The 27,788-nt window shown below is 46.8% G+C and overlaps 4 protein-coding genes across 10 annotated transcripts; 2 read left to right on the top strand and 2 right to left on the bottom strand.

The window, feature by feature from the left end:
- Positions 1–430: 430 nt before the first annotated feature.
- Positions 431–2,591, bottom strand: LOC110991654 (regulator of G-protein signaling 19). The gene is made up of 5 exons (XM_022257100.2): positions 2,353–2,591; positions 1,991–2,082; positions 1,423–1,431; positions 1,216–1,308; positions 431–1,131 (listed from the first exon to the last, which is right to left on the bottom strand). The coding sequence occupies exons 2-5, from the start codon at positions 2,080–2,082 to the stop codon at positions 720–722; spliced, it is 606 nt and encodes a 201-aa protein (XP_022112792.2). The 5' UTR covers positions 2,353–2,591; the 3' UTR covers positions 431–719.
- A 989-nt stretch (positions 2,592–3,580) lies between these two features.
- On the top strand, positions 3,581–6,170 carry LOC110991659 (protein charlatan). The gene is made up of 4 exons (XM_022257114.2): positions 3,581–4,377; positions 4,441–4,989; positions 5,425–5,669; positions 5,745–6,170. The coding sequence occupies exons 1-4, from the start codon at positions 3,766–3,768 to the stop codon at positions 6,115–6,117; spliced, it is 1,779 nt and encodes a 592-aa protein (XP_022112806.2). The 5' UTR covers positions 3,581–3,765; the 3' UTR covers positions 6,118–6,170.
- Positions 6,171–6,231: 61 nt separating this feature from the next.
- Positions 6,232–17,452, bottom strand: LOC110991657 (rho GTPase-activating protein 4). Of its 7 annotated transcripts, none has more exons than XM_022257109.2 (9): positions 17,181–17,452; positions 16,697–16,988; positions 11,188–11,747; positions 10,435–11,106; positions 9,468–10,234; positions 9,274–9,393; positions 7,316–7,340; positions 6,821–6,939; positions 6,232–6,756 (listed from the first exon to the last, which is right to left on the bottom strand). In XM_022257109.2, exons 2-9 carry the CDS (start codon positions 16,830–16,832, stop codon positions 6,477–6,479), a joined length of 2,679 nt encoding a protein of 892 aa, XP_022112801.2. In that variant the 5' UTR covers positions 16,833–16,988; positions 17,181–17,452; the 3' UTR covers positions 6,232–6,476. The 7 variants fall into 7 exon arrangements, with proteins under 7 accessions (XP_022112801.2, XP_022112803.2, XP_045484450.1 ...); XM_022257111.2 differs by having other exon boundaries at positions 16,697–16,927; XM_045628494.1 differs by having other exon boundaries at positions 16,697–16,927; positions 17,280–17,452.
- A 6,372-nt stretch (positions 17,453–23,824) lies between these two features.
- Positions 23,825–27,377, top strand: LOC110991660 (ribosome biogenesis protein BOP1 homolog). Its single transcript, XM_022257115.2, has 8 exons — positions 23,825–24,032; positions 24,116–24,229; positions 24,420–24,494; positions 24,779–25,040; positions 25,120–25,282; positions 25,376–25,517; positions 25,618–25,947; positions 26,036–27,377. The coding sequence occupies exons 1-8, from the start codon at positions 23,949–23,951 to the stop codon at positions 27,323–27,325; spliced, it is 2,460 nt and encodes an 819-aa protein (XP_022112807.2). The 5' UTR covers positions 23,825–23,948; the 3' UTR covers positions 27,326–27,377.
- The last annotated feature ends 411 nt before the right edge of the window (positions 27,378–27,788 follow it).

Raw genomic sequence — 27,788 nt, 5'->3', positions numbered from 1 at the left:
CAGAACATAATATTATGTTATGAGTTATGTATGTCTTCGGCTACGAATATATCAAATAATTCTCTGTGGTGCTATTTTGTATCTATTATTATGTACCTACCTCATGTTTTAACAGACATTTGGTTCACATTCATTCATCACATTGAAGGCAACAGCAGAGGGTTTCGAGAATTTAAACACAACTTTTGGTAAAGGAAAATTTATATTTCTTAAAAATGCAGAATATTTTTTTTTTGTATCGAGTTTAGTTTTACTACATGATACTTCATTCTAAGGTAACATTTAACGTCTAGGTCGGCGAGTTTACGGGCAGTCGCTAATAAGTATTGAAACAGCATTAAACAGCCGTAGCGGCTTCGTTCAATATTTCATTTAGAAGATAAATCAATTGCATTTTTCATATTATAATTATTCAAATGAAACACAGATATACATGAACAGATTTATTCGTTGACTCACTGGCAAACTTAGTTGGTCCACCATTATTGCTTACGAGCAATGTAGACGGGAGGGTTTCGTAGGGTGGAGGAGGCGAGGAAAGAAGGGGCGAAAAGGGAAGGGGCCGGGGGGAAGGGGCGAGGGGCGCGGCGGAGTCGTCTCGGCGCCGCCCGCGCCTCTCTCTCGCGCGTCACTTACCTAACTATATACAAAATTAGTACCCGTTCAATGATAATTAACTACCTTACGTCGAAGTGGGAAGTATGTACACTGGGCGTCACTCAGTCAGAGTTCGAGGCGGGCATCCGGGCCAGCGCCTTGTAGAGCGGCGAGTTGACGAAGCGCGGGTAGGAGTCGCGGTGCATGAGCGTGTAGATCTGCAGCTGCGCCTCGTCGAAGGTGTGCGGCGTCGGCTCGACCATGTTGCGGTTGACCGTCTCTCGCACGCGCGAGTCCAGCGACACCTCCTTGGGCGACAGGATCGAGATGTAGTCCTCGTAGATGAAGCGCGCCTTCTCCTCCACAGCGTCGGGGTCCGTCTCGCGCTTGAGCTCCTCGCACGCCAACCAGAACATGATGTTCTCCTCGGAGTACTCACCGCGGAGAAAGTCGCGGAACACCTTGCGGCCGGCGGCGCTGCGCATTAGCCGCTCGAACGACTCGCCCCAGCCGCGGATCTCGTCGAGCGTGGGCCTGCAACGAGACACGGGTGAGCGGGTGAGCGGGCGAGGGGTCGAGAGGCGGAGCAGCGGAGGTGCGCGAGGTGCGGCTACTCACGGCGCGTCTCCGTCGAGCAGCGGCTCGGAGGGCGAAGCGCCGGGGTCGCGCGGCTTCCTGCCGGGGCCGCCGTCGGGCCCGCGCGCCGCCAACCTGCACAGTCCCAGCTTTTATCGACTACGCTCGGATTATAAGTCACACTTACCCACCACTGACGTCGCGCACGTAAAAGGGAACGGGGGGTGAGGCACCGAGGGCCGCACTTACCACTTAGCCCTGAAACGATACATCACACTTAGCAACTTGCCAATGCAAAACAAAGCCAATGGTAATTAGCCACCTTTTGGAACAAGTGTGAAAAATCTGTAAAGCAACATGTTTCACTGAAATAATATTCGTCTTATTAAGTGAGATAGATGTCTTATCGCTTTAAAAGAAAGGCCGTTTATTATTTACTAGAAAGAAAATAATATAAAAAGCGTGAAACATTTTCAAGTCATAGCTTCCATAATATTATAATATTTTAAAACAACTGTAGATTGTGTTCAATGTTTTTTAAACACTTTTGTCGAGATGTATGTGGTAAACTGTCCTAAGGACAACTTGGACGGAACATAGTTACTTCAAAGAAAATGTTAAAACGTCGCGGACACGATCCATAGAGAATATTTTGTCGGTGACCAGTTTGCTCTTAAATTAAGATCAGGCGCTTAATTAATATTATTGGGAGGCCTTGGTGATCGGCTGTGGGCAGTAATAGTAGCGTAAAATTATATTTATTCAGCATTTGACAATCGCGTTACGAAATTAAATAAAAAGTGGTGCGGTTACCCACCAGGAGCAGGAGCAGCAACAGCACCAGCAGAGACAGCAAGGCTTGGCGGCGGCGGCGGCGGCCGGGCCGCGCGGCACCGACACGCTGCACATCTGGAACGCATTGTTCTTCATTATTTACGCTTTCCACTTGACACCTTTCCATGATACCGTGGCATGTGTATCTTCTACGAGTGGCCTCAACGAGAGAGAAAGAGAGACGGGGATAGAAAATGCGCCGATCTGCGCGCACTCGTCCGCCTGCCAGAAGAGCCGCCTGCTTGCCTGAACCTAGAATTGAGAAGAGGAAAGCGGGGTTCGCTGCGGGGCTAACCGCGTCGCACGCGAACGTCGACTACGCGGTCGGATCGGGACGGGACGTACCGACGGCTCCGGCCGAATTCGACGACACCAGCGCTTCCTAGAGCGAATTCCGGGACAGCATAGCGGTGAACTCGCAGTCACGATGCGTCGAGTGAGTATCGGCACGGCACGGCTTCACACGGCCCGCTTGCGGCGGGCTGGGCGGGCGGCGGGCCGGCCACGCCCGCGCTAGCGGCGTCGCGGGCGCGGCATGGCGCGGACTGACGGAAGAGGCCGCGGCCGGGGCGCGACTGACGCCAAACTCCGCCGCCCCGCCGCGCACGCGCGCCGTCTCCGCCGCGCAGGTCGATGAACTAGGCCCGCAGCGCGCCTACACTTGCCGCACTCTCGCCGGCGCCTATCGATTTTGCGCGAGCTCTTCGCGCCATCGGCCATTTTCATTCATGTCTGAAACCTAAAGGCGCGTTGCGATGTTTTTATTGGTGTATTTGTTTAATCGGTTGATAAATATATTATGGTAAATTCGGCATCAGTCCTTATGGCTAGGTAACGGTGACTACATTCGTCGCGTTTCCAACAGTTACTGATTTATACTTAGATACTTAAATAATCATTACGTCTGTACGTTTCTTGATAATGGTCGTGAGTTAAACAAAAAAATCTAATTAGGATATATTATGGGTAATTAGCTGGGACTTCGACTTAAATAGGTCTTCGGTGCGCCTTTAATGTTTAATGGCCTAGGACGGATGATGTAGGCATGGGTCGACTATCGGGGGAGCTTTGTTAGGGGTGTTTAATTCATTCACGAGAACCACCCCCTGCCCCTGCATTCTCACTACACCTTGTGCTTAACAGCACTGTTACAATAATAAGCAATCGCTGATCAATTTACCGTTAGTATAGACAGAATAAAAACACAGCGAATATCGAGTGAGCGGGATGGTTTTCGAACCATTATTCTTTCTTTGATAAACTTTTTCATAACATTCTAGATACACCTGAATGAATATATAAATGAAATGTATACTTTCGGTGTGAAGTGCTCTGCTTGAATAGGAATTTATGTAAGAAACAACTACTTATGACAATTCTTCCGATTATCCAATAACGTTTTTATATTGTTATACTTGCAACCTAAATTGAGTTAAAACTTACTCTCCATAGAAAAGGGAAAAGCTAAGTAGGTGTGGGTCGCGGGTCGATAGCGGTGCCGCGGGGGGCGGGCGGCAGGGGCCCGGGCGGCGCGCGCAAAGGCGATCGATGTCGGCGCAGCCGGCCGCCGCCGCCTAGTTAGCTCGCACCCGCCGCGCGGCCAGCACCCGGCACCCGGACGAGTAGGCGGACCCCCACCCGCCTCCCGCATTTCACGCCCGTGTCCCGATCGGGGTGACGCGTCGGCGGCCTCGCGGCCCGTCCGCGGCCGCCGACTCCGAGCCTTCCGCGTTCGCGCGGAACCGCCGAAGGCCGAGAATGGACGGCGGCGCCGGCGTGGCCTCTCTCGCGATGGACTGCGAGGATATGTTTAAAGAGATAACCAAAAAGCTGTACGGCGAGGAGGCGACCGTCGGCGTCGGCATCGGCGGCGTCGTGGGCGTCGAGTTCCCGGCGGCCGAGCGCGAGTTGCCCGAGGACGAGCTGCGTCCCGAGGAGCACATCACGGCCTGGGGTCTCGCCGCGCTCATGCAGAACGGCTTCCCACCCCCGGGCATCCTTCAGGCCAACTTCACGCCGCGCACCGACCCCACGGCCGAGGACCGCTGGACGGCCGCCGAAGAGCCGCTGGCGTGGGCGCACTCGCGCATCGCCGCCTACAACCCCGCGCAGCGACTCTTCAAGTGCACCGAGTGCGAATGTGTCGGTTTCCTGGCGCGCGTCGCCGAGCATTGGCTCGGCACACACTCCCAGGCGCGCGCCTTCCAGTGTCCGCTGGCCGGCTGCGGCTTCGCCAGCGGATGGGCTCGCGCCGTTCGACACCATCTGGCACGTGACCACCACTCCGATCCCGCGGCCGCCGACCACCTGCTCAGAGACAACCCGGCCCTCGACGACCTCACGCGCTATCTGCAGCGCCTCAAGACCAAGGTGCGTCAGGCTCGCCTCGAGGGCTCTCATCTACACGTTGACCACGATCTTTAATATTTCCAGGTGGAAGCGGCTCGAACCGAGAGAAGATCGACGGGGAACGCCAGCGGCGATAACACGGGTGGCGGCGGGAGCGTCCCGGTCGGGGAGAGCGTCGCGGTCGCGGCTGGCGGCAACGCCGCCGAGGCCGGCAAGCGGTACGCCTGCGGCTCGTGTCCGTACGCGACCGACCGCCGCGACCTGTTCACGCGCCACGAGAACATTCACCGCGACGAAAAACCCTTCCACTGTTATCTCTGTCAGAAACAGTTCAACCGCGCCGACCACGTCAAGAAACACTTCCTTCGCATGCACCGCGATCAGCCGTACGACCTGAACCGAATCCGCCGGGCGAGCGGCAAAGGCGCGGCGGCGGGCGTGGTGTCGAGTGGCGCCGCGCAATATTCGGGCGGAGGCGGCAAGGCCGCGACGGAAGCCACGCTGGGCTCGTCGGTGGCGACCCAGGCGGACTGTCGGCCCGCCCCGATCAAGGCGGAACGCGCTCCGCTCGCTAAGGCCGAGAGCGCGGCCGCCTCCCACAAAACCGCCGCAGCGATCCCCGTGCGACGCAAAGTAAGCTCACTCGTCCCCTAACTTCTACGTCGATTCGGTTTTCAAAGTAGGTAGTAGCATATTATCACAAACCGAACGCCGACAGAGAAATAATAAAAATACCAGATACATGTGCGATCGAGTTGTAGAGAAGTTTGCTCTTGCGAATTTCGGGCGAGTCGCTGGTGTATAATCGTAGTCGGCTCCTGAGAGCCTACCCATCGTCGTTCGCTACTGTAATAAAGTTTTAATTTATTACAATAAGGAACTTGGTTAGGCCCTGCAATCAGGTGATGGGCATATCTTTTCATAATTTTTTTATTTTATTTTCTATTATCAATATTTACAAACAAAACTTGGGCAATAAGTATCTTTCCTTTTATTTATTTAAAACAGTAATCGCTACATAAAAATCCATCCGTCGAGTCTTGAATTGAGAATGATTATCGCTTTAAGCCCCAGAGCGAGCGGCGCTACGCGTGCTGCTACTGCGCGTGGTCTGGCGTGGACAACTGGTGCCTCAAGCGGCACCTCAACACGCATCTGAAGCCGTTCGCGTGCGCGCTGTGCGAGTACAAGGCGGCGCGCGCCGAGCGCCTGGCCACGCACGTGCACAAGGTGCACAACAAGAAGGCCTGCGCCAAGTGCCCCTTCCTCGCCGACGACGCCGCGCACCTCGCCGCGCACCTGCGCGACCACCAGTGCGTATCCGACCCTTTCAGCGCTCGAGCCCCCGGGCCCCCCACGCACTCACGCGTCTCACTCTCCGTCCACAGTCACGTCGAGAACCGCAACCTCAAGGTGCCGAGCGGCGTGACGCGCGGCGGCTTCCCCGGCGGTTCCCAGCCGAGCGGCGGCGGCGTCGCCGGCGCATCCGCCGGGGGCGTCCCGTCCGCCGCGGCGGGGCCCACGGCCGGCTCGGCGGCGGGCGGCGGTCGGCGGAGGGAGACCCGCGCGGCGGGCGCGGCGCGACTCTTCGGCTACCTGGAGGCGTCGGACGGCTCGGGCGACGAGTACGAGCCGCCGCCGCTGAGCGACTTCGGCGCGCCGCCGCCGCCCTACGCGCGCGACAAGGAGAACGCCGCGCCGCCGCCTCCGCCGCCTCAGCTGCATCACGCGCTGCACCACGACCACTGCCTGCGCTACTGATCTTCGGAGGAGGCGTCCGTTTCGTTCGCTTAATAAATTATTATTCATTACCAGTGCCGTGTTTCATTCGATCTCGAGAGAGAGAAAGAGAGAGAGGAGGACAAACACAGCGAGCGATAGGGATACCGTTTATTCGTACAAAAATATATTAGCCTACGCGCGATACAAAAGTTACGGCTCGCGTACAAAAATATACACAATGACACGCGATGCGAAGAATATAATCTCAAAATGGCAACTCACTCGTCTCGTCGGAGGCGAGTCGGGCGTCGTTAAAGCTTACAGAGTAGCACTTAATTAATGAAACATTGTAAATGCGGTCGCGTTGTGCGCTGGTGACTTGGAGGGTCGACAGCGGCCTAGTCCTCCGCGTCTTCGGGCGGGGTCGGGCGGGCGGGCGGCGGCCGCGCCGGGTGTGGCGTGGGACGGCGCAACAGGGCCGGCTTCGCGGCGAGGGCGGGTTTCAGCGAGCCCCCGGTGAGCGTGAGCTCGGCGAACTTGGCGGCGACGCGCAGCGTGTTGCGCGCGGGCACGGGGCTCGCGGGGGCCGGCGTGTCCGCGGGCGGGGGCGGGGGGCCGGCGGCGCGGCGTCTCGCCGGCAGGTCCAGCACCAGGTCGGGCGTGCTCTCGGCCAACCGCCTGCGAGGAGAGCCCGTTTAGATCGAATCGTTCGGGACGTCGACGGGCGAAGCGAGACACTCACGCTTCGGTCCCCGGCGGGGCTAGGGCGGCGGAGACGGGGTCGTCGACGGACGCGGGCGACGCTCGCGGCTGCACTTCGTCGACGCGCTCGGGAGCGAAGCCGCTCCGGGACCTGGATTCCTTTATAAAAACCTTTATATCGTTCCGGGTGCTCGGACGCTCGTCGACCATGAAAACTATGATTTATTTATCCATTATTGATATTTTGATAAATTAAGCGATTAATTCGTACAAATACTACGCAAACAATCGACCGTTCGATAAGCGAGTGAGCGACTCGAAGACAATTTGCAAACCACATTACCGCAAAGGCGAGCCCTCGCGCATTTTTTCACACAAGAGATGCCAGTAGTGACGAAGACGTCGGACGTATTACGGGTTGTTGGGTGAGCGTGGGGTGAGTGTGGGGTGAGTGTGGGGTGAGCGTGATATGAGTGTGGGGAGAGTGTGAGGTGTACGATAGATGGACGGAGTGTGGGGCGTGTCGAGGGTGTACCTGGGCGAGGTCTTCCGACGGGCACCTGCGGACAATGGGGCTGCGTTACTCTGCGCACTCCGGATTCAACTTCCGGAGACTCGGGCAGAAAGTCGATCTCACTCTTAACTCGTAAGAAACGGAACAAAAAATTACAATTTAACTTCCTCAAGGTGAGTGAATGTGAAATCGGCTCTCTGCATTTGCTTTTATATGGTCATTGTACCATTGTACCACATTTTCTCCTGAGATTTCTCGTTTTTGGGATAAGAGAACTTAATGTGTGCTTTTTTCTGAAGCTATTTCCTCTTTACTCGGAAGAGACTTGCATTGATAAATAGTTAATAAGTGCTGAATTTAAAAATTCCCTAAATCAGGTGTCTTTATTATTGATTTATTGAGACCACAAAATAAGGACAAATACATGATATGTGCCAGCCAGCATGCAATGGAAAGAAACATCTTGAAGTTGAGGAGAATAAACAAAACAAGAAATGTTGACATCCGTAAAAAACAAAACTTTCCATTTGAGCCAAGGCTTAAGTGGAAATGGGCAGGCCACATAGCGAGAGCGTGGGTTAAAATATGGTCACTATTACTATACTATACGAATTTTAATTCAATTCCTGATTTGACATTAGCTACTGTCATTTTGTAAAATAACGATACCACATATAAAAGTGTAGTGATGTACACAGAGTCTTTTAATAAGTACGCTGTAGACGAAATGGCAGCACAACATCGGATCACGGTTTTAAGACTGCCCCTTACCATTGCGAGCTGAACCCTATCGAATTGATATGGGCGCAGGTAAAGGGGCATGTAGCTCAAAATAATAAAACCTTCAAATTGACAGACGTGCAAATTTATTTGAGGAAGGCATTCAAAAAATTACGGCTTCCGAATGGTCCAAATGCGTATCCCATGTTGTCAAAGAAGAGGAAAAAATGAGTAGGCTAGATATGTCAATATCACAGACACATTAATAACAAATGTTTCAGAAAGTGACAGTGATAGCGATAGCGATGACGGCGACGATTGATAAAATTATAAATGTATTTGTTTTATTTCTCACGTCTCATGTCTCATTCTTCATGATTACTTTTAGTGTATTATAACACAATTATTAAAGATAACTCTCAAATCCTTAATAAAATTAATCGTCATATCTAAATTATCCGTTCAGAAATATTTAATTTCCTGATCTACTTAGTTTCTATTAAAGTAGTAGTTGTTTAGATAATTATAAACCAGAGGAATCGATCCGGAAATATTTCGTTTCCGTCAATAATTTCGCAACGTCACTATTTCTTACTCGTCATAACGTTGCAACACTGAAATTGTCAAATCGGGAATCGAATTAAAAGTTCTAGTATAGAAATAAACCATTAGACTGGACCAACTGGAAAGAGATGTATAGGAAGACAAAAGAAAAGACGGACAGATGACATTATAGAAGTAGCGGGGAAAAACTGGACGAATGTCGCTCAAGACAAAGAGAAATGGAAAAATATGGACGAGGCTTTTGCGCTAAAAGGAGCCATACAAAAAATTGAGCACTTAAAAATAAATCTAACTTAAATTTTGTTTAAAACTTATATTAACTTAACTAATACTAATATGAGATTTATAGAAAAGGATGGCGAGCAATTGGTGTAAAATAACTGCCCAAATGCAACGCTACTTCCTGACCTAAAGAAGAATACTTTAACCAAAGAAAGAATTCAAGAGCATAATCTGATAGAAGGGCCATTCTTTACATAAGTCTGCCAAGTTTCCAGAAATGGTGGATCATACATGTAAAGAAACTTGCATGTTTCTTTATTGTATGCTAGGTGGCGTTTGCAGCCGTCGCGGTTGAAAGTTTGACAGAAGTAAAAAGTCAGTGTGATTGAATTCAATATTGTTTAGTTTTGAGGTTATTGTAAAAAGGGATTGATAATTATAAAAAATAGGGGAGTGGGAGACCGCGTACGCACCCCGCGTCTTCTTCGGCGAGAGGCTCCTCGTCTTCGTCGTCGTCGTCCAGGTCGTCGACGTCGCTCGGCTCCGTCTCGGCCGCCGCCTCGGCGCCCGCGCCGTCCGCCTCGTCGGCCTCCCTGCGACAGAAGAAGTTGGCGTCAGAGCCCCGGGCGAGGCGGCCGGCCGACGGGGGGCGAAGGGCGGGACTCACCCGGGCGAAGAGCGCGATGGCTCGGGAGGGACGTAGAGCGCGTGCGGGGCGATGTCCTGCGGGAACACGTCGCGGTGCAGCAGGATGGTGCGCTTCACGAGCTCGTTGACGAGGTTCTGAGCCGTCACCTGCTCGCCGCCCTCGCCCCAGGCGGGCAGCAGCGTCGGCCCGAGGCAGATGGCGAGGTTCCACGCGTCCATCATGTTACGGTCGCTGTGCTCCGCCAGGTGCGCCAGAAAGGCGAACAGATAGCGCAGCACGAGCAGCGCCGGGCGAGGCAGCGCCGCCAGCTCCTCGCGGAGCTTCGCCGCGAACGCCGCGTCGTCCGGGACGGCAGCGGCGCGCACGAGGCGCTCCCGCATCTGCGGCGGGACTAGCGGCGGCCGCAGCTCGCGCAGGTACAGCTTGAGCAGGCCGCAGACCGAATTCATGTCGGACGCGTCGCGCACGTCCGCCAACGGATCCTCGCCGCGCTCGAAGGCGGCCCGCAGCGCCTGCATCTCCACCTGCGACCCGGACACGCGGAAGACGCCCTGCTGCCGCAGACCGTATCCGGCGATGACGCGCACGCAGGACACGAGTGGCGTCGGCAGCGCGTCGTCCAGCGGCGCCGCGAACTGGCCGCGCCGCCCGCCGCGCCTCACGCCCGCCACCGGAGATCGCCCGCCGCCGGAGGCGCCGCCGCCCAGCAAGCGCTCGCGCACGGCCGCCGCCTTGCTCTCGAGGCGAGCCAGCCTGCCCGCGCACGACACGTACGACCGGAACTTCTTTGAACGGCCATTCGAACGCTCTCGTGAGTCCGGGTCCCCGACACGCGCAGCCATTACTGAGCGGTCCCGCACACGACGCCGTCGCCCCACAAGGCCCACTCTGTAGCTACGGCGGCGGGCTTCGCGCGACTCGGAGCTACAGAGTAATTCTGAGGCGACGGCATCGTGTGGAAGAACGCTAAAAGAGAGATACTGACGGCCAAGTAGTAGTCCTCCTGATCCTTCCTGGGCGCGTCGTCCTCGTCGTCGTCGGGCGGCGCGGGCCGGGCGGGAGGAGCGGCGGCGGCACCGAAGAGACCAGACACGTCCCAGCAGGCGTCGGGCCCCTCCATCTGGCGGACGAGCTCCGCTTCGGCGGCGTCGAGCGTCTTGGCGTGCTCGCGACACTCGGCGCGAAGCGCGCGCGCCGCCGCCTCGAGCTGCGTCAGCCGCGCGGCGAGCTCGCGGCGCAGGGCCTCGGCCGCCTCGTCCTCGTCGGGCGCGGCGCCGTCGAGCAGCTCCTTCATCGCGGCGTCCTGCCGCGACGGGGAATCGCCCGCGTAGGGCAGGGGCCGCGGCGGCGCGAAGGCGGCCGGATGCGCGGCGACCACACGCTGCCGGTCGCCGACGGCGTCGAGCGACTCGGCGGTGGCGAGCAGCGCCTGCGCCGCCCCGGACAGGGCGGCGGCGCGCGCGCGTTCGGCGGCGGCGGCGCAGCGCACGGCGCGGCCGACCACCTCCTCGTAACCGGTCTCACTGCACAGCATTATGTCGGCGATGTCGTCGAGGTAATAGCGCTGCAGGGTAGCGTTGGCCGCCTCGAGGCTCAACACGTACTCCGCCCGGGCCCGCAGAGCCTTCGCCCGCGCCTCAGCGTGTCGGCTGCGACGCTGCAGAGGCCCGTGTTAATTAGTATTTGTTTCTCGATTGTTTAATTACTACGTGAGAGAGAGGAGAGGACGTGCGGTTACCTTGTCTAGTTCCTTCTCGAGGGCCTTGATCTTTTTGTTCCGCGGCGGGTCGGCGGCGGCGAGCGCCTGGCGCGCGGTGTGCGCGTGACGCAGTTTGAGCGCGGCGGCCCGCCAGTCGTGCGCGGCGGCGGCGTGCGCTTTGCCGGCGGCCGCCGCCTCGGCGAGAGCGGCGGCGATGTCCTCCTGACGCTCAGCGACTAGGTCGCGGCACTTGCGGTGGAGACGGAGCACGTCGTCCGCGGCGCGATGCAGACGCGCGGCCAGCGGCCCACCGTACAGGTCCGCCAGCGCTGCGTGATCGCGGGCCAGGGCGCGCGTGGCGTCGAGGGCGGCCTGCCAGCAGGCGTAGGCTCCGGCCAAGGGCCACTGCTCTCGCTTGTGGCGCTGGTCTCGATGGCGCTGGGCCGCGGCGCGGGCCAGTTTGTCGAGCGCGCGCGCGTATTCGTGTTCGAGATCTGCGCGCCGGCGGCAGTAGTCGCCCAGTTCGGCCGCGACGCCGGCCGCCGCCTCGGCGCGCCCCTCCACCGCTCTCGCTTGCTCCGCCAGCTGAGTCCTAATATCTGCGAACATTTAACTTATTAACATAATATCATGGTTGAAATTGCAAACCCTTCACGGTCCTCGAAGCCCCTTCTTGCCCTCGGCTAAATAAAGTTGACCTTTGTTTATTTTCAGGCTCGACCTAATCAATATGTTCTACACGATGAAGATACGCTGATAATCGAGACAATAATAAAAACATTATGTGCTTAAAGTAAAGTAATTATACAAAGTAAACAAATAAATGGGCATTTCTTCACTAAGTGGAAAATCGATGTCCTAAGCAAATTTTATAAAATAATTTTTAATATTTCTTATTTTGTGTATGAAAAATGACATATTATTAGGCATTTAATGTTATAATTGATTAAATCAACCTCAACCCCCTTAAAATACAGTCTCCTGGTATGTCCCATTTCCGAAATTACAAGTCTAAAACCAATTTTTGTTTCTTTGCCGTTAACAATACCACTCAATAATAATACGGACTCAGTACCAATAATTTCTTTTCTTGTTTTTAGTGTTTTAATTCTTTATAGCTATTATTTTTAGATTTTTGTTTGTTTTTTGTTTTGACACTCTATTGTATTCACTTAATTTCGCTGGTCGTGTCCACATGTTCTAGGGACGCCACCGCTTTTTTTTATATTTTCGTATGTAAGTTGATGTTGACATGTGTTTGTCCTAATTTTGTGGTCCAATAAAAAAAAAAACAATTGATTAAAAAATATTGAAATACCTTAAATAAAACAGTAAGCATCTATATAAATCACAATTATCTATTTACTATAAAAATTTGACTTGATTAGAAAACTAATACCTGAATGCTATCCTCAAAATATCTGAACATTCCCCTGACTTTATTTCAAAACTGCGCTTAAGTCAATTTTTTTATTGGCGCTACATGTTAACCTAGTGAAACGGAATGCAATCAGTGCGATGTTCTTTCGGGTGTATAGTTTATATTTTTGAGAAGTTTTTGTTGTTTAGGACAGTCTTGTATGGGCGAGTTTCCAAATAGCAGACAAACACCAAGAATATATAACGTTCCTAATCCTACAGTTTATAAAAATATAATTTTTGATTTTTGATTGTCGTTAGGACATCCTACAGCAGCTTTACATTTTATTAATTTAGATTAAAATTACTTTTAAAATGATTTTGTTTTTATCATGGCGATTTAAGTAAAGCGGATACGGGATATGTCTGCTTTAAATAGAACGAATTAACAAGCATTATGTCAATTGTCGTATTTGTTAAATTGTGTGTTTATCACATCGATGTCGGTTCATTTTGTAGCGATTGAGCATCGGTCAACAAAGCCGGGCGGGCTACTGTGCAGTCGCTCCAACACAAGTCCACCGCCTCATTTCTCCATGCAGGAAAAATCAGTAAGCGAAAATGGAAACGATTTGAATTAAATATAAACCAATTTCATTCGAAATCGCGTCACATTTAAACACATAGTTTGGTTATTATGGCGTACCGGGAAATGCATTAGCGACGTCGGGCGGACCCCAGTCGGGGCGCGGCTGCACAATGCACTGGAACATGGTCGGGCGCCGAACCTCCACTGACGCCGTGCAGCCTCCGAGGTTTCGCTAACCTACACCCCACTTCACGTGACCCCGCGAGTTTGCGCGCGCACATCATACAAGGAGAATTTTTTCTCGCGGCAACGGATGCATCGTCTGGTGGATCTGACTACATAAATACCCCAATTCGAAGTCCCATTAGAATTAACGATGCGTTTCGATTTTGAAGCAATTCAATTTTAAAAACTTGTTTACGCATAGTTATTAAGAGACGGTAAGTTATACGACCTCATCGCCAGTTTATTTGTATTTTGTAGAGACGCCATTTTGCTTTATATTTATTTATGAAGTATTGCTTCCATTGTTCAATTCCAAATGCAGAGCTCCGTATGCGGTTGACCATTCTACTTTAAACAAAATGTGCTTTGAATGAACCTATTCTATACGAGCAGTCAGTCCTAGGGAAGCCCAGTCCGAGTAATCGGTCAAAGTAGTCTGACAATAGAGTCGTTACGACCAAAATAGCCTCAACAATAGTGATGAGGTACAATGACGTATGAGGCCGGCGTCCTCGGCCCGCGGAATTCGCATTTCATCCCTAACCATCCCAATTTACAAATAGGTTTGGATTAACGTAAGCTTTCAAACGAAAACAAACGAGTGCACTTGCATTTATATATTAGAAATACAATTAGGTATCTTTTCAATTAATAATAACAAACTGCTATAATAACGTCATTACGAAGAAATAATGATAAAGTTGAATAAAAAAATTAACATTCAGATACAAACAAAATCGTTGTCCATTGAATAATAATGTAATCCCGTCAGTTAATCAGAGCAACAATCGCGTCGTACCGGTGGTCACTATAAGCTCATATGAATTAAAATACGTAACTAACAAACTTTTTTTTTGTAAATATACATACCATGTACGTATTATTTATGTAGACAAAACTGCACGGTGTGCGCGTTACAATTAAACAGACATTTTTATTAGTTAAGTAACAATAAGACGAAATTGCCTAAGTATAGCCATATCATTTAATTCGTTTTTCACGTAGTATCATCTGACAATAGAGACTCGTCCAAAATTAAATTAGATTTTTGATTACAATTCGGAGTCCACACGGGGAAGCCGAGAGGCGCCGGGCGGCCACAGGACTCATCGGGTTCACGTAGAATCGAGTTCAAAACGTCGGGATTCTAAATATAGCACACGTGAATCACGACGATACCACCGGCCCTCGCCATTCGCCACCACGCCACGCCGTCATTGACGATGCGTATGAATATGCGAAACGTAAACCTGAAGCTGACTATTTTAATGTTTCCCGTTTTTATTACATCGGTAAATAGCTAAATGTGATAACACATCTTCCGTAATAAATGGACCTCGAAAATAGTGGAAAACTTATATTCGTATAAACATAAAATGATAAAGTTATATATAATGGAGTAGAAACCGCGTCTGTTTGTTTTGGAGTAAGACATTTCGTGCAAATTTAGTTCGTTAAATATTTCAGATCACCAAGATCTTATTTTGCGACTGGATACATAAATAAATAAGTAGATGATACGTAGTCGGCTACTGTCACCAATCCTGACAATAATTATAAATATGAGGAGGTCCGAAGGACGTACGAGAGTGTCAACAATTTAATATACCGACTCAGAAATAAGGAGACAACGCCGGTACCGCTGCCCACGCCAATCGCTAACGTGCAATCAAAAATTAATAGAATAAAATACAAAATGCAGAACTATATTACTATACAAAAGTGATCTTAATTCAACCATTAAATTACCCGACTGATAATAACAATAATAATATTATACAATATAAATATTATAATAATAAGATCTCATGAGATAAAACGAGCGAAAAAATGGACAACTTTCCTATGGTTTTGTGGAGAAAAATGAGTTTGACGTTTAAATCACTATGAATTTTTCAAAATTATCTGGGGGCACGGCAGATAATGAAATATGACTTTCAAAATTTGTTGGTGCAGACAGAACAAGCAGGAATATTAAGCAGAATTTGTATGACACGGGCAAGTTGAGAGTCCTACGCCCGCCAGCGACCGGAAACATTCTCTGCGACGGAAATATTAATTTGACATCGCGGTCAAAGACAATGGGCTCACATCAGATTGTAGGATCAGTGACGTTATTAAGTGGGTAAGTGGTGTTAATACCAAAATTGATTTGCTCGGATTGTAAATCTCGGATGGAATTGTGATCGTCAGTAAAAAACGATTGCTTGTAAATTTACATTGACCGCCAGTTCTCAAAGCGAAGGCCAAGAACGGACGAGAACTGATATTAAACTCGGTTTACGAAGATGTACATAATGTTATCTGATCAAAATAATATTTTATTTTAATCTAATCGCGGGAGTCGCAAATGACCACACGCAGGAAGACTGTTTGTGTTACGACGACTGACGCGTGTGGCGGGGCGGCCGCACAGGTGTAAACTGTTTTACCTTAACAATAGCACCGACTTGATAACAACCATCGATTAGCTATATACTACTGCAGCTGCTCTTTATATTACAAGCGTAGGTAATATGAAGACTGTATTACATGTGTAAAAAAACTAACAGCCTTTTTAATATTAGTAACCAGATGGACTTCTGAAATAGAGCTCTCCGACTTTGCACAATCCCCATACACAAAACAGATGTTGTCCTGTACAACACCTTAAATATAATAAAAATAAAACATAAAATTGTAAATCTTCTTATAAACCATTCATAAATCCAGTTGAATGCACAAAAAAACCTCATAAAAGCCAGCTAGTCCGGCCAGTCAGGAGGAGTTTAAAAACATTCATATATATATATATATAATATACCTATATGAAGATTTCCCGAAATTAAAGAGTTCTTTTTTGTCTCATTCTCTCAAATTGAAGAGAGAACTTGATGGTATAATAATACCTGGTGAATGGTTTAGGGTATTGAAAGGAATATACTACTTCCTCTCTTAGTTGGTATTCTTCTATTAGTAAAAAAACTTTGCCTGAAACGCCGCTGAAATCTGAGTTGACACCATAATATTTAAATTATATATATACTTCACATGCCTTTGCATCCTAGCAAAAACTAAAATTACATTTGCTGCACAAAATAAAATCAGAGATTTTTATATAACTACCTAAAGTTGAATGAGTGTTAGAATTATGTTTAACATTGATCAGCTACATCATGCTATTTTATTGTTTTTCATTCATTAGTAAAAACCCATTTGCCAAAATTTAAATTTTATTCATACCATGCCTAGATGCTGTGACAGTTTATTTTTAAAAAATTCAACCCTTAGCTATGTATAACTACAAACACTATTGTACAATTTTTGGAACTGTAAGAACCACTATGTTAAATATGCAAGGCAATTAGATACTAAAATGAAAAATTTAATACATACTGTTAAAGGCGGCTAGTTTCCTAGTGGAACCGAGACGCTTCATCGGCGTGCGCGGCTCCAGGTCACGTTCATCATAAGGCGCGGCTGCCGCTGGAGGCTCCGCCGTGCTCGGGGTTGTTGCTTCCGATACAGACATTCTCACAATCTTACTTTAGAACACTGTATAACTTCACAACGTACTACGTGTTTATTCGTTCATCACTTCCAAATACTTATGAGGGATCCATTCAGCTAATAAAAGGTCGGCAAATAAACAAAAAATCCTTAAGTAGTCTCTTGGCGTTACATTTTACTATTTGAAATTTAGCAATATTACTATTAACTGTATTAAGTTGATAATCATTACACTGACTTATTACATTAACATAGCAAAATTAGGCAAAAAGATTTAAACTTCTGACGCTAACTCAAATTTACGATTAAGTTTATATATAAAATAATGAAAAAGTAAAAGACAAATTGAATTGCAACTTGCACACTGTACCACAGACACTGCACAAGCCTGAAGCCACAAAGGAATAGGGAAATGGGGTAGCAAAAAGTATCGATACCTCGGGATATCGATACCCTTATACAGAAATACCCTTCAACGTAAAAAATGTTCCTGCTACTGACTTAGCGTTAATAACTCTGATTTGTAAGTCGGTCTTGAGTTCGATTCCCACACATGACGAATATTGATAAGCACATCATTTGTGTTACACTAATGCGTGCAACTGTTCATCGACATAAACTAAGCACAGGCACTAGTTTGAAGTCAGACAACCAAATAGTGTTGCCGACTCGGATTTTGAAAATTACGTAGATTTAGTAAAAATGTTATAGGAAAAGTTCGTAGATCTACGTACTTTTTTTATGAGTGAAATAAAGAGGCCCTAGTATCAACGAATAACATTTCATTTTTATTTATTTATGTACTGTACTGTACGTACCTTCGCTTCCTCCGTCTAGTTTTGGAAAGTAATAGATATTATGTCTATTCAGCCTAAAGAATTTGGATATGGATATGGATTCAGTGACTCAAGTTCGTAGGAGTCTCAAAATACGTAGATCTACATAAACATATCATATACGCAGAGTTGGCGATGCTGCAACCGAGTGTGAGATGGGTGAGGTATAGTGTATTAAAAATACTCAATTACGATACCTTCCGATATCGATACTTTTGATAAAACCACACACGGCAGAATTCACACTTCACAGTATATAATAAAATACTCGGACCACATTCACAGATGGAAAATCTATGTAGAATTACACTTAGGTACTCTATATAAATTTACTTACTTAATTTACGAGTTTTCAAGTAAATGGTTGTTGTACAAGTCGTCCTGCGAAGCTTAAGGGAGCAGTTATTCTAAATTAGCTTTTCTATGCATCCACTGCCTACTGTAGATTGTAGAACTAGAGTTCTAACTTCTACGTGTAACGTGATCTGTGGTTCTAGTTTATAAGAAATCTATGTGTGCTGTGTAGTTGTTATAGAAAAGGGCGGGAAACACGAACGTGAACGCGCGCGTTTTTCGATTAACTAAAATTTTATTTTGTTTGTTGGATTAGGATTAGTAGTTTAGTGTAGTTTATGTATATATATTTGTGATTTCTTAGTTTTAGTTAATAGTGTAATTAATTCATAATTTATTGGTAAGTTTTCTTTTTTTATATACTTTTGCTCCTTATGGAGCCGCCTGATGACCCTGGGGGCGGAGAAGTCCCTGGGGTTGGATATGTTGTAACTATTTCTAATGATGAGTCTGGCATGGAAACAGACGGATCAGTAAAATCTAGCAGTGGTGCTAGAAAACGGAGAGCCAATGTAAATAAACATTGCTCGCATTGTCATAAAAAAAAACGTAATAAGAAACATGAGGGCAAGGAAATTAAACAAAATGAATGTTATTGCATTCCTTTATCCAATACCAATACCCAAATTAGTACTGCTCCGTTGTTCACGGAGTCACAGCTAAATTCGTTTAATAAAAAACCAGAATCTGTAGCTCGTTTAACATATCAGGCGAGTGATGCAGCACCATATGTTGTACATGTGCAAAGGATACAGCAAACTCCTAATGACAATGTAACAGTCCATCCTATTGCTTTTGGTCGTTTTTTAAAAAGAAACTCTATACATAATATAGTTAACGGAAGTTTAAAACGAATTGGCCGTAATAGACTGTCTCTTTCTTTTAATAATTACCAAGACGCAAATTCATTCTTAAATAGTTCTGCTTTACAATCAGTCGAGTATAAGGTTTTTATCCCAACATTTACTGTGACCCGTATGGGTGTTGTAAGAGGCATACCTGCTGAGTGGTCAGATGAAGAAGTTAAGGAGAATATTAATTTACCTGTTGGATGCGGTCCAATTTTAAAAGTTAGAAGAATGAGACGGCGTATCACTGCAAGTAATGGCAGTGAATTTAAGCCTACTGAGACTGTGGTTCTTACGTTTGATGGACAAGTACTTCCTAAGCGAATTTTTATTTGCTACACTGCTCTCCCAGTTGATATTTACATTTTCCCCACCATACAATGTTACAATTGTTGCAGATTTGGTCACGTGAAAGCAATTTGTAGATCAAAACCAAAATGTTTCAAGTGTGGTCAAGACCACACGGCTGATCAGTGCTCTATCCTAGAGGATGATGCATACTGCTGCTTATGTCAAGGTTCCCATTTTGCCACAAGCAAAAAATGTTTAGAGTTTAATCGCCAAAAAGCCATCAAAGAAACTATGGCCAAGAGCTGTATTTCTTATGCTGAAGCATCAAAAATTCATGCACCGATTTCTAAAGTGTCTTATGCTGATGCTTTACTTTCTTCTTCCAATGTAGGGGCTTCCACAATTTCTACTCCTCAAAATGAACAGACACGTAAACAGTCTTTGAGTAATACTTACAAAAAGACTGTTTTTCTTAAACCAAAAAATATTCCTAAACTATCCAAAGGTTATGACAAAAATACACAACATGAATTAATTAAAGACTATGATATGCCCTTACCCAGGAATGGTTGTGGTTTAAACCCAAACAACAATAATGAATTGACATTACAATCTATTGCAGACCTAATTAAAATTCTCATTAACACTTTATCACAGTCTAATATTCTTTCACCGTCCAACGCTGCTCCTTTAATTGACACTATCGTTAACTTACCAAATTATATTAATAATGGACAAGCAAGCCACAGCTCTACAGTGGAACTGTAGAAGTGCTTCATCTAAGAAAAGTGATATTATTTATCTTATAAATAAATATAAACCTTTTATCTTTGCTCTACAGGAGACTTGGTTAAAACCAGGTACTCCATGTAGGTACTCGGGCTATGCCTGTCTCCGTGAGGATCGCATTGACGGGTATGGTGGGGTTGCCTTACTAGTCAAGCATCATCTTCCCTTTTCTCTCTTTCCTATTCCTTCTCATAGTAATGATTTTTCAATTATTGCTGCTATTGTTAATAATATCTGCTATGTTTCAATATATATCCCTCATCCAAGTTCTTCTATCTTTGTTGAAATTGACTCTATTATTTCTTCTCTCCCTAAGCCTTTTATCTTATTAGGTGACTTTAACTGTCAACATAGTTCATGGGGCAGTTCAACAACCAATACATACGGAGTTTCATTGATGGAACTGTTAGACTCACATAATCTTTGCTTTCTCAACAATGGTTCTGTGACCCGGCGGACCACTCCCAATGAAGGCTCAAGTGTCCCTGATTTAAGTATTTGTACTCCTTGTTTAGCTTCCACTATTTCATGGTCTACACTCTCTTCTTCATTTGGTAGTGACCACTTCCCTTTACTTCTTAGTTTTCCTTTTCATATTAATTTTACATTTAGACATTCTCCTAGACTAAAATATCGACTTAATAATGCTGATTGGGATACCTTTAAAACCCTTATAGAGAAAAAGATGACTTCCCTTCCTAATATCTCACATGGTTCAGAATCAATTTGTGCTGATGCATTTACTAAATTATTTATAGAGGTAGCTGACAAAACTTTTCCAGTTAAAAATGGTGCTCTGGGCTTCATTCCATCTCCACCTTGGTGGGATCAAGAATGTTCGGAAGCTATTAAAAAAAGAAAACAAGCTGAGCTTCAATATTATGAGAATTGTACATCTGAAAATTTTGATCTGGTTACAGATGCTTTCAAGACCACTAGTTTATTATTCAAAAAGAAAAAAGCAGATAGCTGGAAAACTTTTTGCCTCTCTATTTCCCCTAATGTCCGTCCTTCAGTGGTATGGCGTAATATTAGAAGATTCAGGTGTGCTTTTACTGAAACCTCTGGTTCTTTCCCCGATTCATTAACTAATCAATTCCTCGACAGACTTGCTCCTACTACAGTTCCTGAAAGAATAATTATGCCTCTGATGCCATTAAACCCCTCTGGTCTCAATAGTCCATTTTCTATGTATGAATTTAAAGGAATACTATCTTCCCTTATAGACTCTGCTCCTGGTGAAGATGGAATCCCATATTCTTTCATCTCTCATTTAGGCGACCACAGTCTTGAATATTTCCTGAAATTGATAAATACAATCATGTTAACCGGTTCTATCCCTCCACGCTGGAAAAACCAGATCATTATACCAATTCTCAAACCTAATAAGAATCCCTCCAATGCAAATTCATATCGTCCTATTGCATTATCTTCGGTCTTGATAAAACTCTGTGAACATTTGGTGAAAACTCGTCTTGAATGGTTTTTAGAAAGCAATAATTTACTTTGCGACAGTCAATTTGGTTTTCGTCGAGGAAAGAGCACGATGGACAGTATTGCCATCTTTACCACTGACATTTATTTAGCATTTTCAAGGAATGATTCTGTTGTTGCCACTTTTTTAGATGTACAATCTGCTTATGACAATGTAGTGTTGTCAGTTCTCCATAAAAAACTACAGTATTTAAATGTACCTGTAATGTTATCAAATTTTATCATAAATAATTTATATGAAAGACACATCACTCTAATTTCACAAGACTCTACTGCTGTAACTAGAACCTTATGGAGAGGTCTTCCTCAAGGATCAGTATTAAGTCCCATTTTATATAATATTTATACCCATGATTTGAAAGCTTCTTTTGGAAATCGGATTTGTATTCTTCAGTATGCTGATGACCTTTTACTTTATTCCATTCATCAATCACCGGCCATTGCTTGCTCAGTACTGTCTCATTCTCTTAATTTATTAAAAACATGGCTTGATACTAATGGTCTTGAAATATCCCCCACTAAAAGTGTTGCCATGCTTTTTTCTAGAAAGCGACTTCCTCCTCCGATCACTGTGTATTTTGGTAGTATTATTATCCCTGTTAAAAACTCTGTAAAGTTCCTCGGTGTGTTTTTAGATTCTAAGCTATCTGGCGTACATCATTGTGACTACATTTTTAATAGGTGTGAGCGAAACCTAAACATCCTTAGATGTTTATCCGGTGTATGGTGGGGTGCCCATCCCTTTTGTATGAAACTTATGTACAACGCTTTAATCCGAAGTATTTTAGACTATGGTACCTTTTTATTATCTCCTGGAAATACAACCCGTTTTAAAAAATTAGATAATATACAGTCTAAGGCATTAAGATTTATTACAGGAGCTATGAAAACTAGTCCAATTAATGCTTTACAAGTAGAATGTGTTGATGCCCCATTATATCTTAGGCGACAATATTTATCTGATAAATTCATATTTCGCTCCCTTCAATATACCAACCATCCTCTCCGTTCTAAGCTTGAAGAACTGTCTCAATTGTTGACATCTTCCAATTACTGGTCAAATAAATCTTCACCTTGTCTCATCGTTAGCTTCAATAAATTTATCAATATTCAAACTCCAACTCACACCTTGACAACTCACCCTTTATTTGGAACCAACTATGAATCTCTAACTAGTTCCCCAGACATTAGATTTAATATTGGTATAAATAAGGGCGATTCCCACGCAAGGATTACTTTTAATTATTTCTGTGAGCAACACTGCCATGAGTACAATAATTATATATTTACAGATGCCTCTAAACACGGTTCGTCTGGTATTGTAGGCATAGGAATATTTCACTTACAAAGTAAAACTACAATAAAAATAAAGTTTCCTCCAGAGTCCTCAATCTTCACAGGGGAATGTTACGGAATCTTTAAAGCTTTAAAACTAGTTTTGAGTAAGAAACTTAAGAAATCAATCATATTCACCGATTCACTTAGTGCTCTTCAAGCTCTCCAAAAATATCCATTAAAAAACAAATTAATTTTTCCTATCATTATTGAGATTAGGGGTTTGCTGTATGAATGTAAACAATTGGGGTTGTCTGTGTCATTTGGTTGGATACCTGGACATTCTGGTATTTTTGGTAACGAAATAGCAGACCAACTAGCAAATGAAGCTGTTAAGAATGGCGATGCCAATTCATATAAAAATTATTATCATGATTTGGCCTCGCTTCCTGCTTCTTTTCTTCAAAAATCTTGGACTGACCTTTGGACTCAGAGCAGTTTAATTAAGGGTAAATATTTCTCATCTATACAGCCCACAATACCACTGAAGCCATGGTTTTTTAAAATGAAATTTAACAAAAAGGAAACATCGTCTCTTATTCGTATGAGATTGGGCCATGTGTGTACCCCAGCCCACCTTACCAGATTTCATATTATAGATAATGAAATGTGTGAATGTGGGCTGAATATTGGTGATTTAAATCATATCATTCTGTCCTGTCCTCGGTATAACCACTCCATGCTATTCGATCATCTTGATCCTTCTTCCAGTATCCCGTTACCTACATCTGTTCCTGTTATGCTTTCATCTTTAAATCCTAATGTATATAAAAAGCTATGTTTATTTCTTAATATAAATAATATAAAACTATAAGTATATGTATATTTTGTATACAAATAATTTTCTATATGATATATTTTAATTACTGTTCTTAGTTGTTACTTTCCATAATGTAGTTAGTAGTATATTGAATTAGAAATAGTTTTATAACCTGCTGATCCTATCCCTTATCCTATGTAATTTTTGTTCGATCTAAAATTCTTTTTCTTTATTGTTCTTTTCCCTTACCTTTGTCGGTGGCTATACGCTCAGCGTAATGCTATATTTAAAAAAAAAAAAAAAAAAAGTGTGCTGTGTTCTAGTGCACGTGTTTTTTAATGTATACAAATTACAAATGTAATATTTTTCAATTTTAATAACCGAATGCTATTTATAATTTTAAGTTTTTTTTATTGGAGTATGATTTTAAAATGCCTCCATTCCGAACTGGTTTGTTAAAACGGAAGATAGAGTTTGACGGCGCTATTAAACCATGCGGTAACATAACACAAGAAGTAAGAAAAATATATGATCTGAAAAGATACTTGCTCAAAAGACCTGTGAAGTGAATTTTAATTTTGTATATTTTAACTTTCAGGAAAATGAAAATAGTGATGTAGGCGAAGACTTATTAATAGGTGAATTAGATAATGAAGATGATGGAACTGATTCTGAACATGAGTCAGATGAGAAATCAGATACAGAACAAGATGTTAGTTATATATTAACTTAATTTACACTATTATAAGACTTTCTATAACGTTTTAAAATTAAAACTTTAGAAAACAGCTAGATTTAGATTTTGTTTATTTTATCAAGTTAGCTTAGCAAATACCTGATTGTGAATTTCTTTCTGTTCCAATCCATTATTTCATTAATTGTTTAATAAAATTTTATTGCAGAAAGTTTTGTTTGAAAATGATGTCGACTCCCTTCTCGGAGATAATAACTCGGGCCACTCTACTGATGAATCCTCGGTATGTATCATAAATTATAAAATATGTATCTTTAAATTCTTTTATTTTATGTCTAGTGAGATCTTTTGTATCTAATTAAATCTAACCAAGGGAAATTTTGTTTAATGATTTACCTTAGTACAACTTTAAAAGAGACTGATGAAATTAAGAGATAAATTACTGACCAACCTGTATGAACTTTAATGCAATATATAATTTTTCGGTCCTGGGTAGTATAGACCATGAAATTTACATGCATTTTGTAATGTTTCAGTTCTGTATTTGAAAAACATGTTACATTTTAGGAATTGACAGATAGTGAAAATGATTCTGATGAAGAGAGCTCCCATAAAACAATAGAGAGTGAAGACAGCGGATCAGAGTCCGTAGGTCCAATGCTAGGATCCAGTGATGATATTCAAGATAGAAAGAAAGAGTTAGATAAAAAGAAGGAACTAAGGAAAAAAAAAATGACAAACCAAATAAAAAGTAAAGTCTCCGACTCAATACAAAAATTATCAAATGAAATACATTCAAATGTGACCTCACAACCGGTGCAGCAGAAAGGTGAGTGACAGAGACATTATCACAGTAACAGTGGCTCAGTGTCTATAAGCAAATGCTGATAACCTATGGTTTTCGACAGACGAGTACGATTCCGGCGACACGAGCGACGAGGAAGAGCGTGTGAACACGGCGGGCGACGTTCCCTCCTGGTGGTACGACGAGTTCCCGCATCTAGGCTACGACCTCGACGGTCGCCGCATAGCGAGACCGCAGCGCCGGGACCTCATCGACGACTTCCTCAGGTGCTGCATCTTTCAGCATTTGTTCATCGGCTTCTGGGAAGCGCCTTTTTAATGGAGACATATTTTATATACGTTTTTCCTATTCTCTTACAGAAAATGTGAAGACCCCGAGTTTTGGCGAACTGTCAAAGATCCTTCCACTGGTCAGGACGTCATTTTGTCCAAAGACGACTTGAAGCTCATTGAGAGGATACGAAATGGTAACGTTCCTTCGGAGACGCACGACGAATACGAGGTGAGGGCTCGCAGCAACCGCGCTGTACAAGTGTACTTCGTCAAAATCGACTTCAAAAAGAATATCAGTATTTTTACACTCTCCTCTCTCACGCGGACAGCCTTGGACCGATTGGTTCACCCGCGAGGTGTTGGCGACTCCGCTGCGCGCCTTCCCCGAGCACAAGCGCTCGTTCCTGCCCTCGCGCTCCGAGCAAATGCAGGTGGCGCGCCTCGTGCACGCGCTGAAGATGGGCTGGAGTCAGACGCGCCGAGAGATCGCGGCTCGGCGCCGCGCCGCCCGTGCCCGCGCTTTCTACGACCTTTGGGGCTCCGACGACGTCGTCCCGCGCCGGGCGGCTCCTCGCCACCTGCCCGCCCCACGACGTCCGCCGCCCGCCCACGCCGAGAGCTACAACCCCCCTCCCGAGTACCTGCTCGACCGCAAAGAGGTTCGTCCTTCCTTCTCGATCGAGCGGCCGACGCGTCTCGGCGCAACCGCCCAGCGCCGCCCTACATCGCCCACCTCGCACATTACAGATGAAGGAGTGGGAGAAGCTGCGGGAGACGCCGTGGAAGCGCAAGTACACGTTCCTGCCGACGCGACACGCGTCCCTGCGCGAGGTGCCGGCCTACGAGCGGTTCACGCGCGAGCGCTTCCTGCGCTGCCTCGACCTGTACCTGGCGCCGCGAGCGCTCAAGATGCGCCTCACCATCCGCGCCGACGACCTCGTGCCGCGGCTGCCTTCGCCGCGAGACCTGCAGCCCTTCCCCACCGCCGAGGTGCTGCGGTTCACGGGCCACGATGGCCTCGTGCGCAGCGTCGACTTCGACCCGGCCGGCCAGTACGCGCTCACCGCCGGCGAGGACGGCACCGTGCGCGTTTGGGAGGTCGCCTCGGGCCGTTGCCTGCGCACGTTGGCGCTGGGCGAGCCGGCGGCGGTGGCGCGCTGGACGCCCGTGGGCGGCCTCAGCCTCGTGGCGGCGGCGGCCGGTGCGCGGCTGCTGCTGCTCAACCCGGGTGCCGACGTGGGCGCGCACCGTGTGGCCGAGCGCACCGACCGCCTGCTGCGCGACGCGCCACCCGCGCACGACGTGCAGATGGACGAGCGCACGCGCGCCGCCGTCAAGTGGGAGGACGTGGACGACGCGAGCTGGGCGCGAGGCGTGCGGCTCTCCGTGCGGCACCTGGGGCCGCTGGCGCACTTGGCTTGGCACGCGCGCGGCGACTACCTGGCGGCGACGGTGCGCGACGGCGGAGCGCGCGCCGTGCTCGTGCACCAAGTTTCGCGGCGGCGATCGCAGCTGCCCTTCCGCACGGCCAAAGGGCTCGTGCAGTGCGCGGTGTTCCATCCGCGCGAGCCGCGGCTGCTCGTGGCGACGCAGCGCGCGGTGCGAGTGTACGACCTGGTGAAGCAGCAGCTGGTGCGCAAGCTACTCACGGGCGCGCAGTGGGTGAGCTCGGTGGCGGTGCACCCGGGCGGCGACAACGTGCTCGTGGGGTCGTACGACCGCAAGCTCGTCTGGTTCGACCTGGAGCTGTCGGGCGAGCCCTACCAGACCCTGCGCCTTCACGGAGGGGCCGTGAGGGCGGTGGCTTTCCACCCGCGGTACCCGCTTTTCGCGTCGGCCGGCGACGACGAGCGCATCGTGGTGTCGCACGGTATGGTGTACCAAGAACTGACGCAGAACCCGTTGCTGGTTCCGCTGAAGCAGCTGCGGGGTCCGGAGCGCCGCGAAGATCTGTGCGTGCTGGACCTGCGCTTCCACCCCACGCAGCCCTGGCTGGCCGCCGCCGGCGCCGACGGCACCGTCCGCCTCTACTCGTAGTCGCCCGCCGATGTTATTTCCTTATGGTTGCAATAAATTTTACAATTTCCCATTTGCCTCTTTTATAAGTGTAGTTAAACCTAATGCCCCAACCTAAAAACAAACCCTAACCTAAAAACCCCATTTGCCTCTATATTGACTTCAAGGTGTCTCTGGCAGGGAAGAGCACACCTATCCTTGCAGGTTTTAGTGTCATGCCGACAGCACGCGCACTGTCGGCGCTGATGGTTGAGATATATGAACGTCTAGGAAGCGTTTTTGTATGACGCGTAGCTATATCAGTGCGCACGGTGGTCAGCGCTGACGATCGCTAGAGCGCCTCTGCTTTCAGTGAGCGTTTTAGTGTCGACCGGAGCAGACGTCGTCAGCGTGTACATGTCTTCATCTGTACAGTTAGGCGGTCAGTATGATACTGAAACGAGCCACGCTGAGCCGCAGCGCTGATTATTTTCAATTTCAAGAT

The sequence above is a fragment of the Pieris rapae genome, chromosome 6 (assembly GCF_905147795.1).
Source record: "Pieris rapae chromosome 6, ilPieRapa1.1, whole genome shotgun sequence".
NCBI lineage: Eukaryota > Metazoa > Arthropoda > Insecta > Lepidoptera > Pieridae > Pieris > Pieris rapae.
This window is presented reverse-complemented; position numbering and strand designations above follow the sequence as displayed.

Coding starts and splice junctions, on each gene's coding strand:
- LOC110991654 (XM_022257100.2), bottom strand. CDS start 2,082: ATGTGCAGCGTGTCGGTGCCGCGCGGCCCGGCCGCCGCCGCCGCCGCC. Junction 1,132..1,215: donor CTGCTCGACGGAGACGCGCC/GTGAGTAGCCGC, acceptor GTCTCGTTGCAG/GCCCACGCTCGACGAGATCC.
- LOC110991659 (XM_022257114.2), top strand. CDS start 3,766: ATGGACGGCGGCGCCGGCGTGGCCTCTCTCGCGATGGACTGCGAGGAT. Junction 4,378..4,440: donor TGCAGCGCCTCAAGACCAAG/GTGCGTCAGGCT, acceptor TAATATTTCCAG/GTGGAAGCGGCTCGAACCGA. Junction 5,670..5,744: donor GCGCACCTGCGCGACCACCA/GTGCGTATCCGA, acceptor CTCCGTCCACAG/TCACGTCGAGAACCGCAACC.
- LOC110991657 (XM_022257109.2), bottom strand. CDS start 16,832: ATGTCTGTATCGGAAGCAACAACCCCGAGCACGGCGGAGCCTCCAGCG. Junction 10,235..10,434: donor AGGAGGACTACTACTTGGCC/GTCAGTATCTCT, acceptor GGCCGTTCAAAG/AAGTTCCGGTCGTACGTGTC. Junction 9,394..9,467: donor CCATCGCGCTCTTCGCCCGG/GTGAGTCCCGCC, acceptor CTTCTGTCGCAG/GGAGGCCGACGAGGCGGACG.
- LOC110991660 (XM_022257115.2), top strand. CDS start 23,949: ATGCCTCCATTCCGAACTGGTTTGTTAAAACGGAAGATAGAGTTTGAC. Junction 24,033..24,115: donor GCGGTAACATAACACAAGAA/GTAAGAAAAATA, acceptor TTTAACTTTCAG/GAAAATGAAAATAGTGATGT. Junction 24,230..24,419: donor AATCAGATACAGAACAAGAT/GTTAGTTATATA, acceptor ATTTTATTGCAG/AAAGTTTTGTTTGAAAATGA.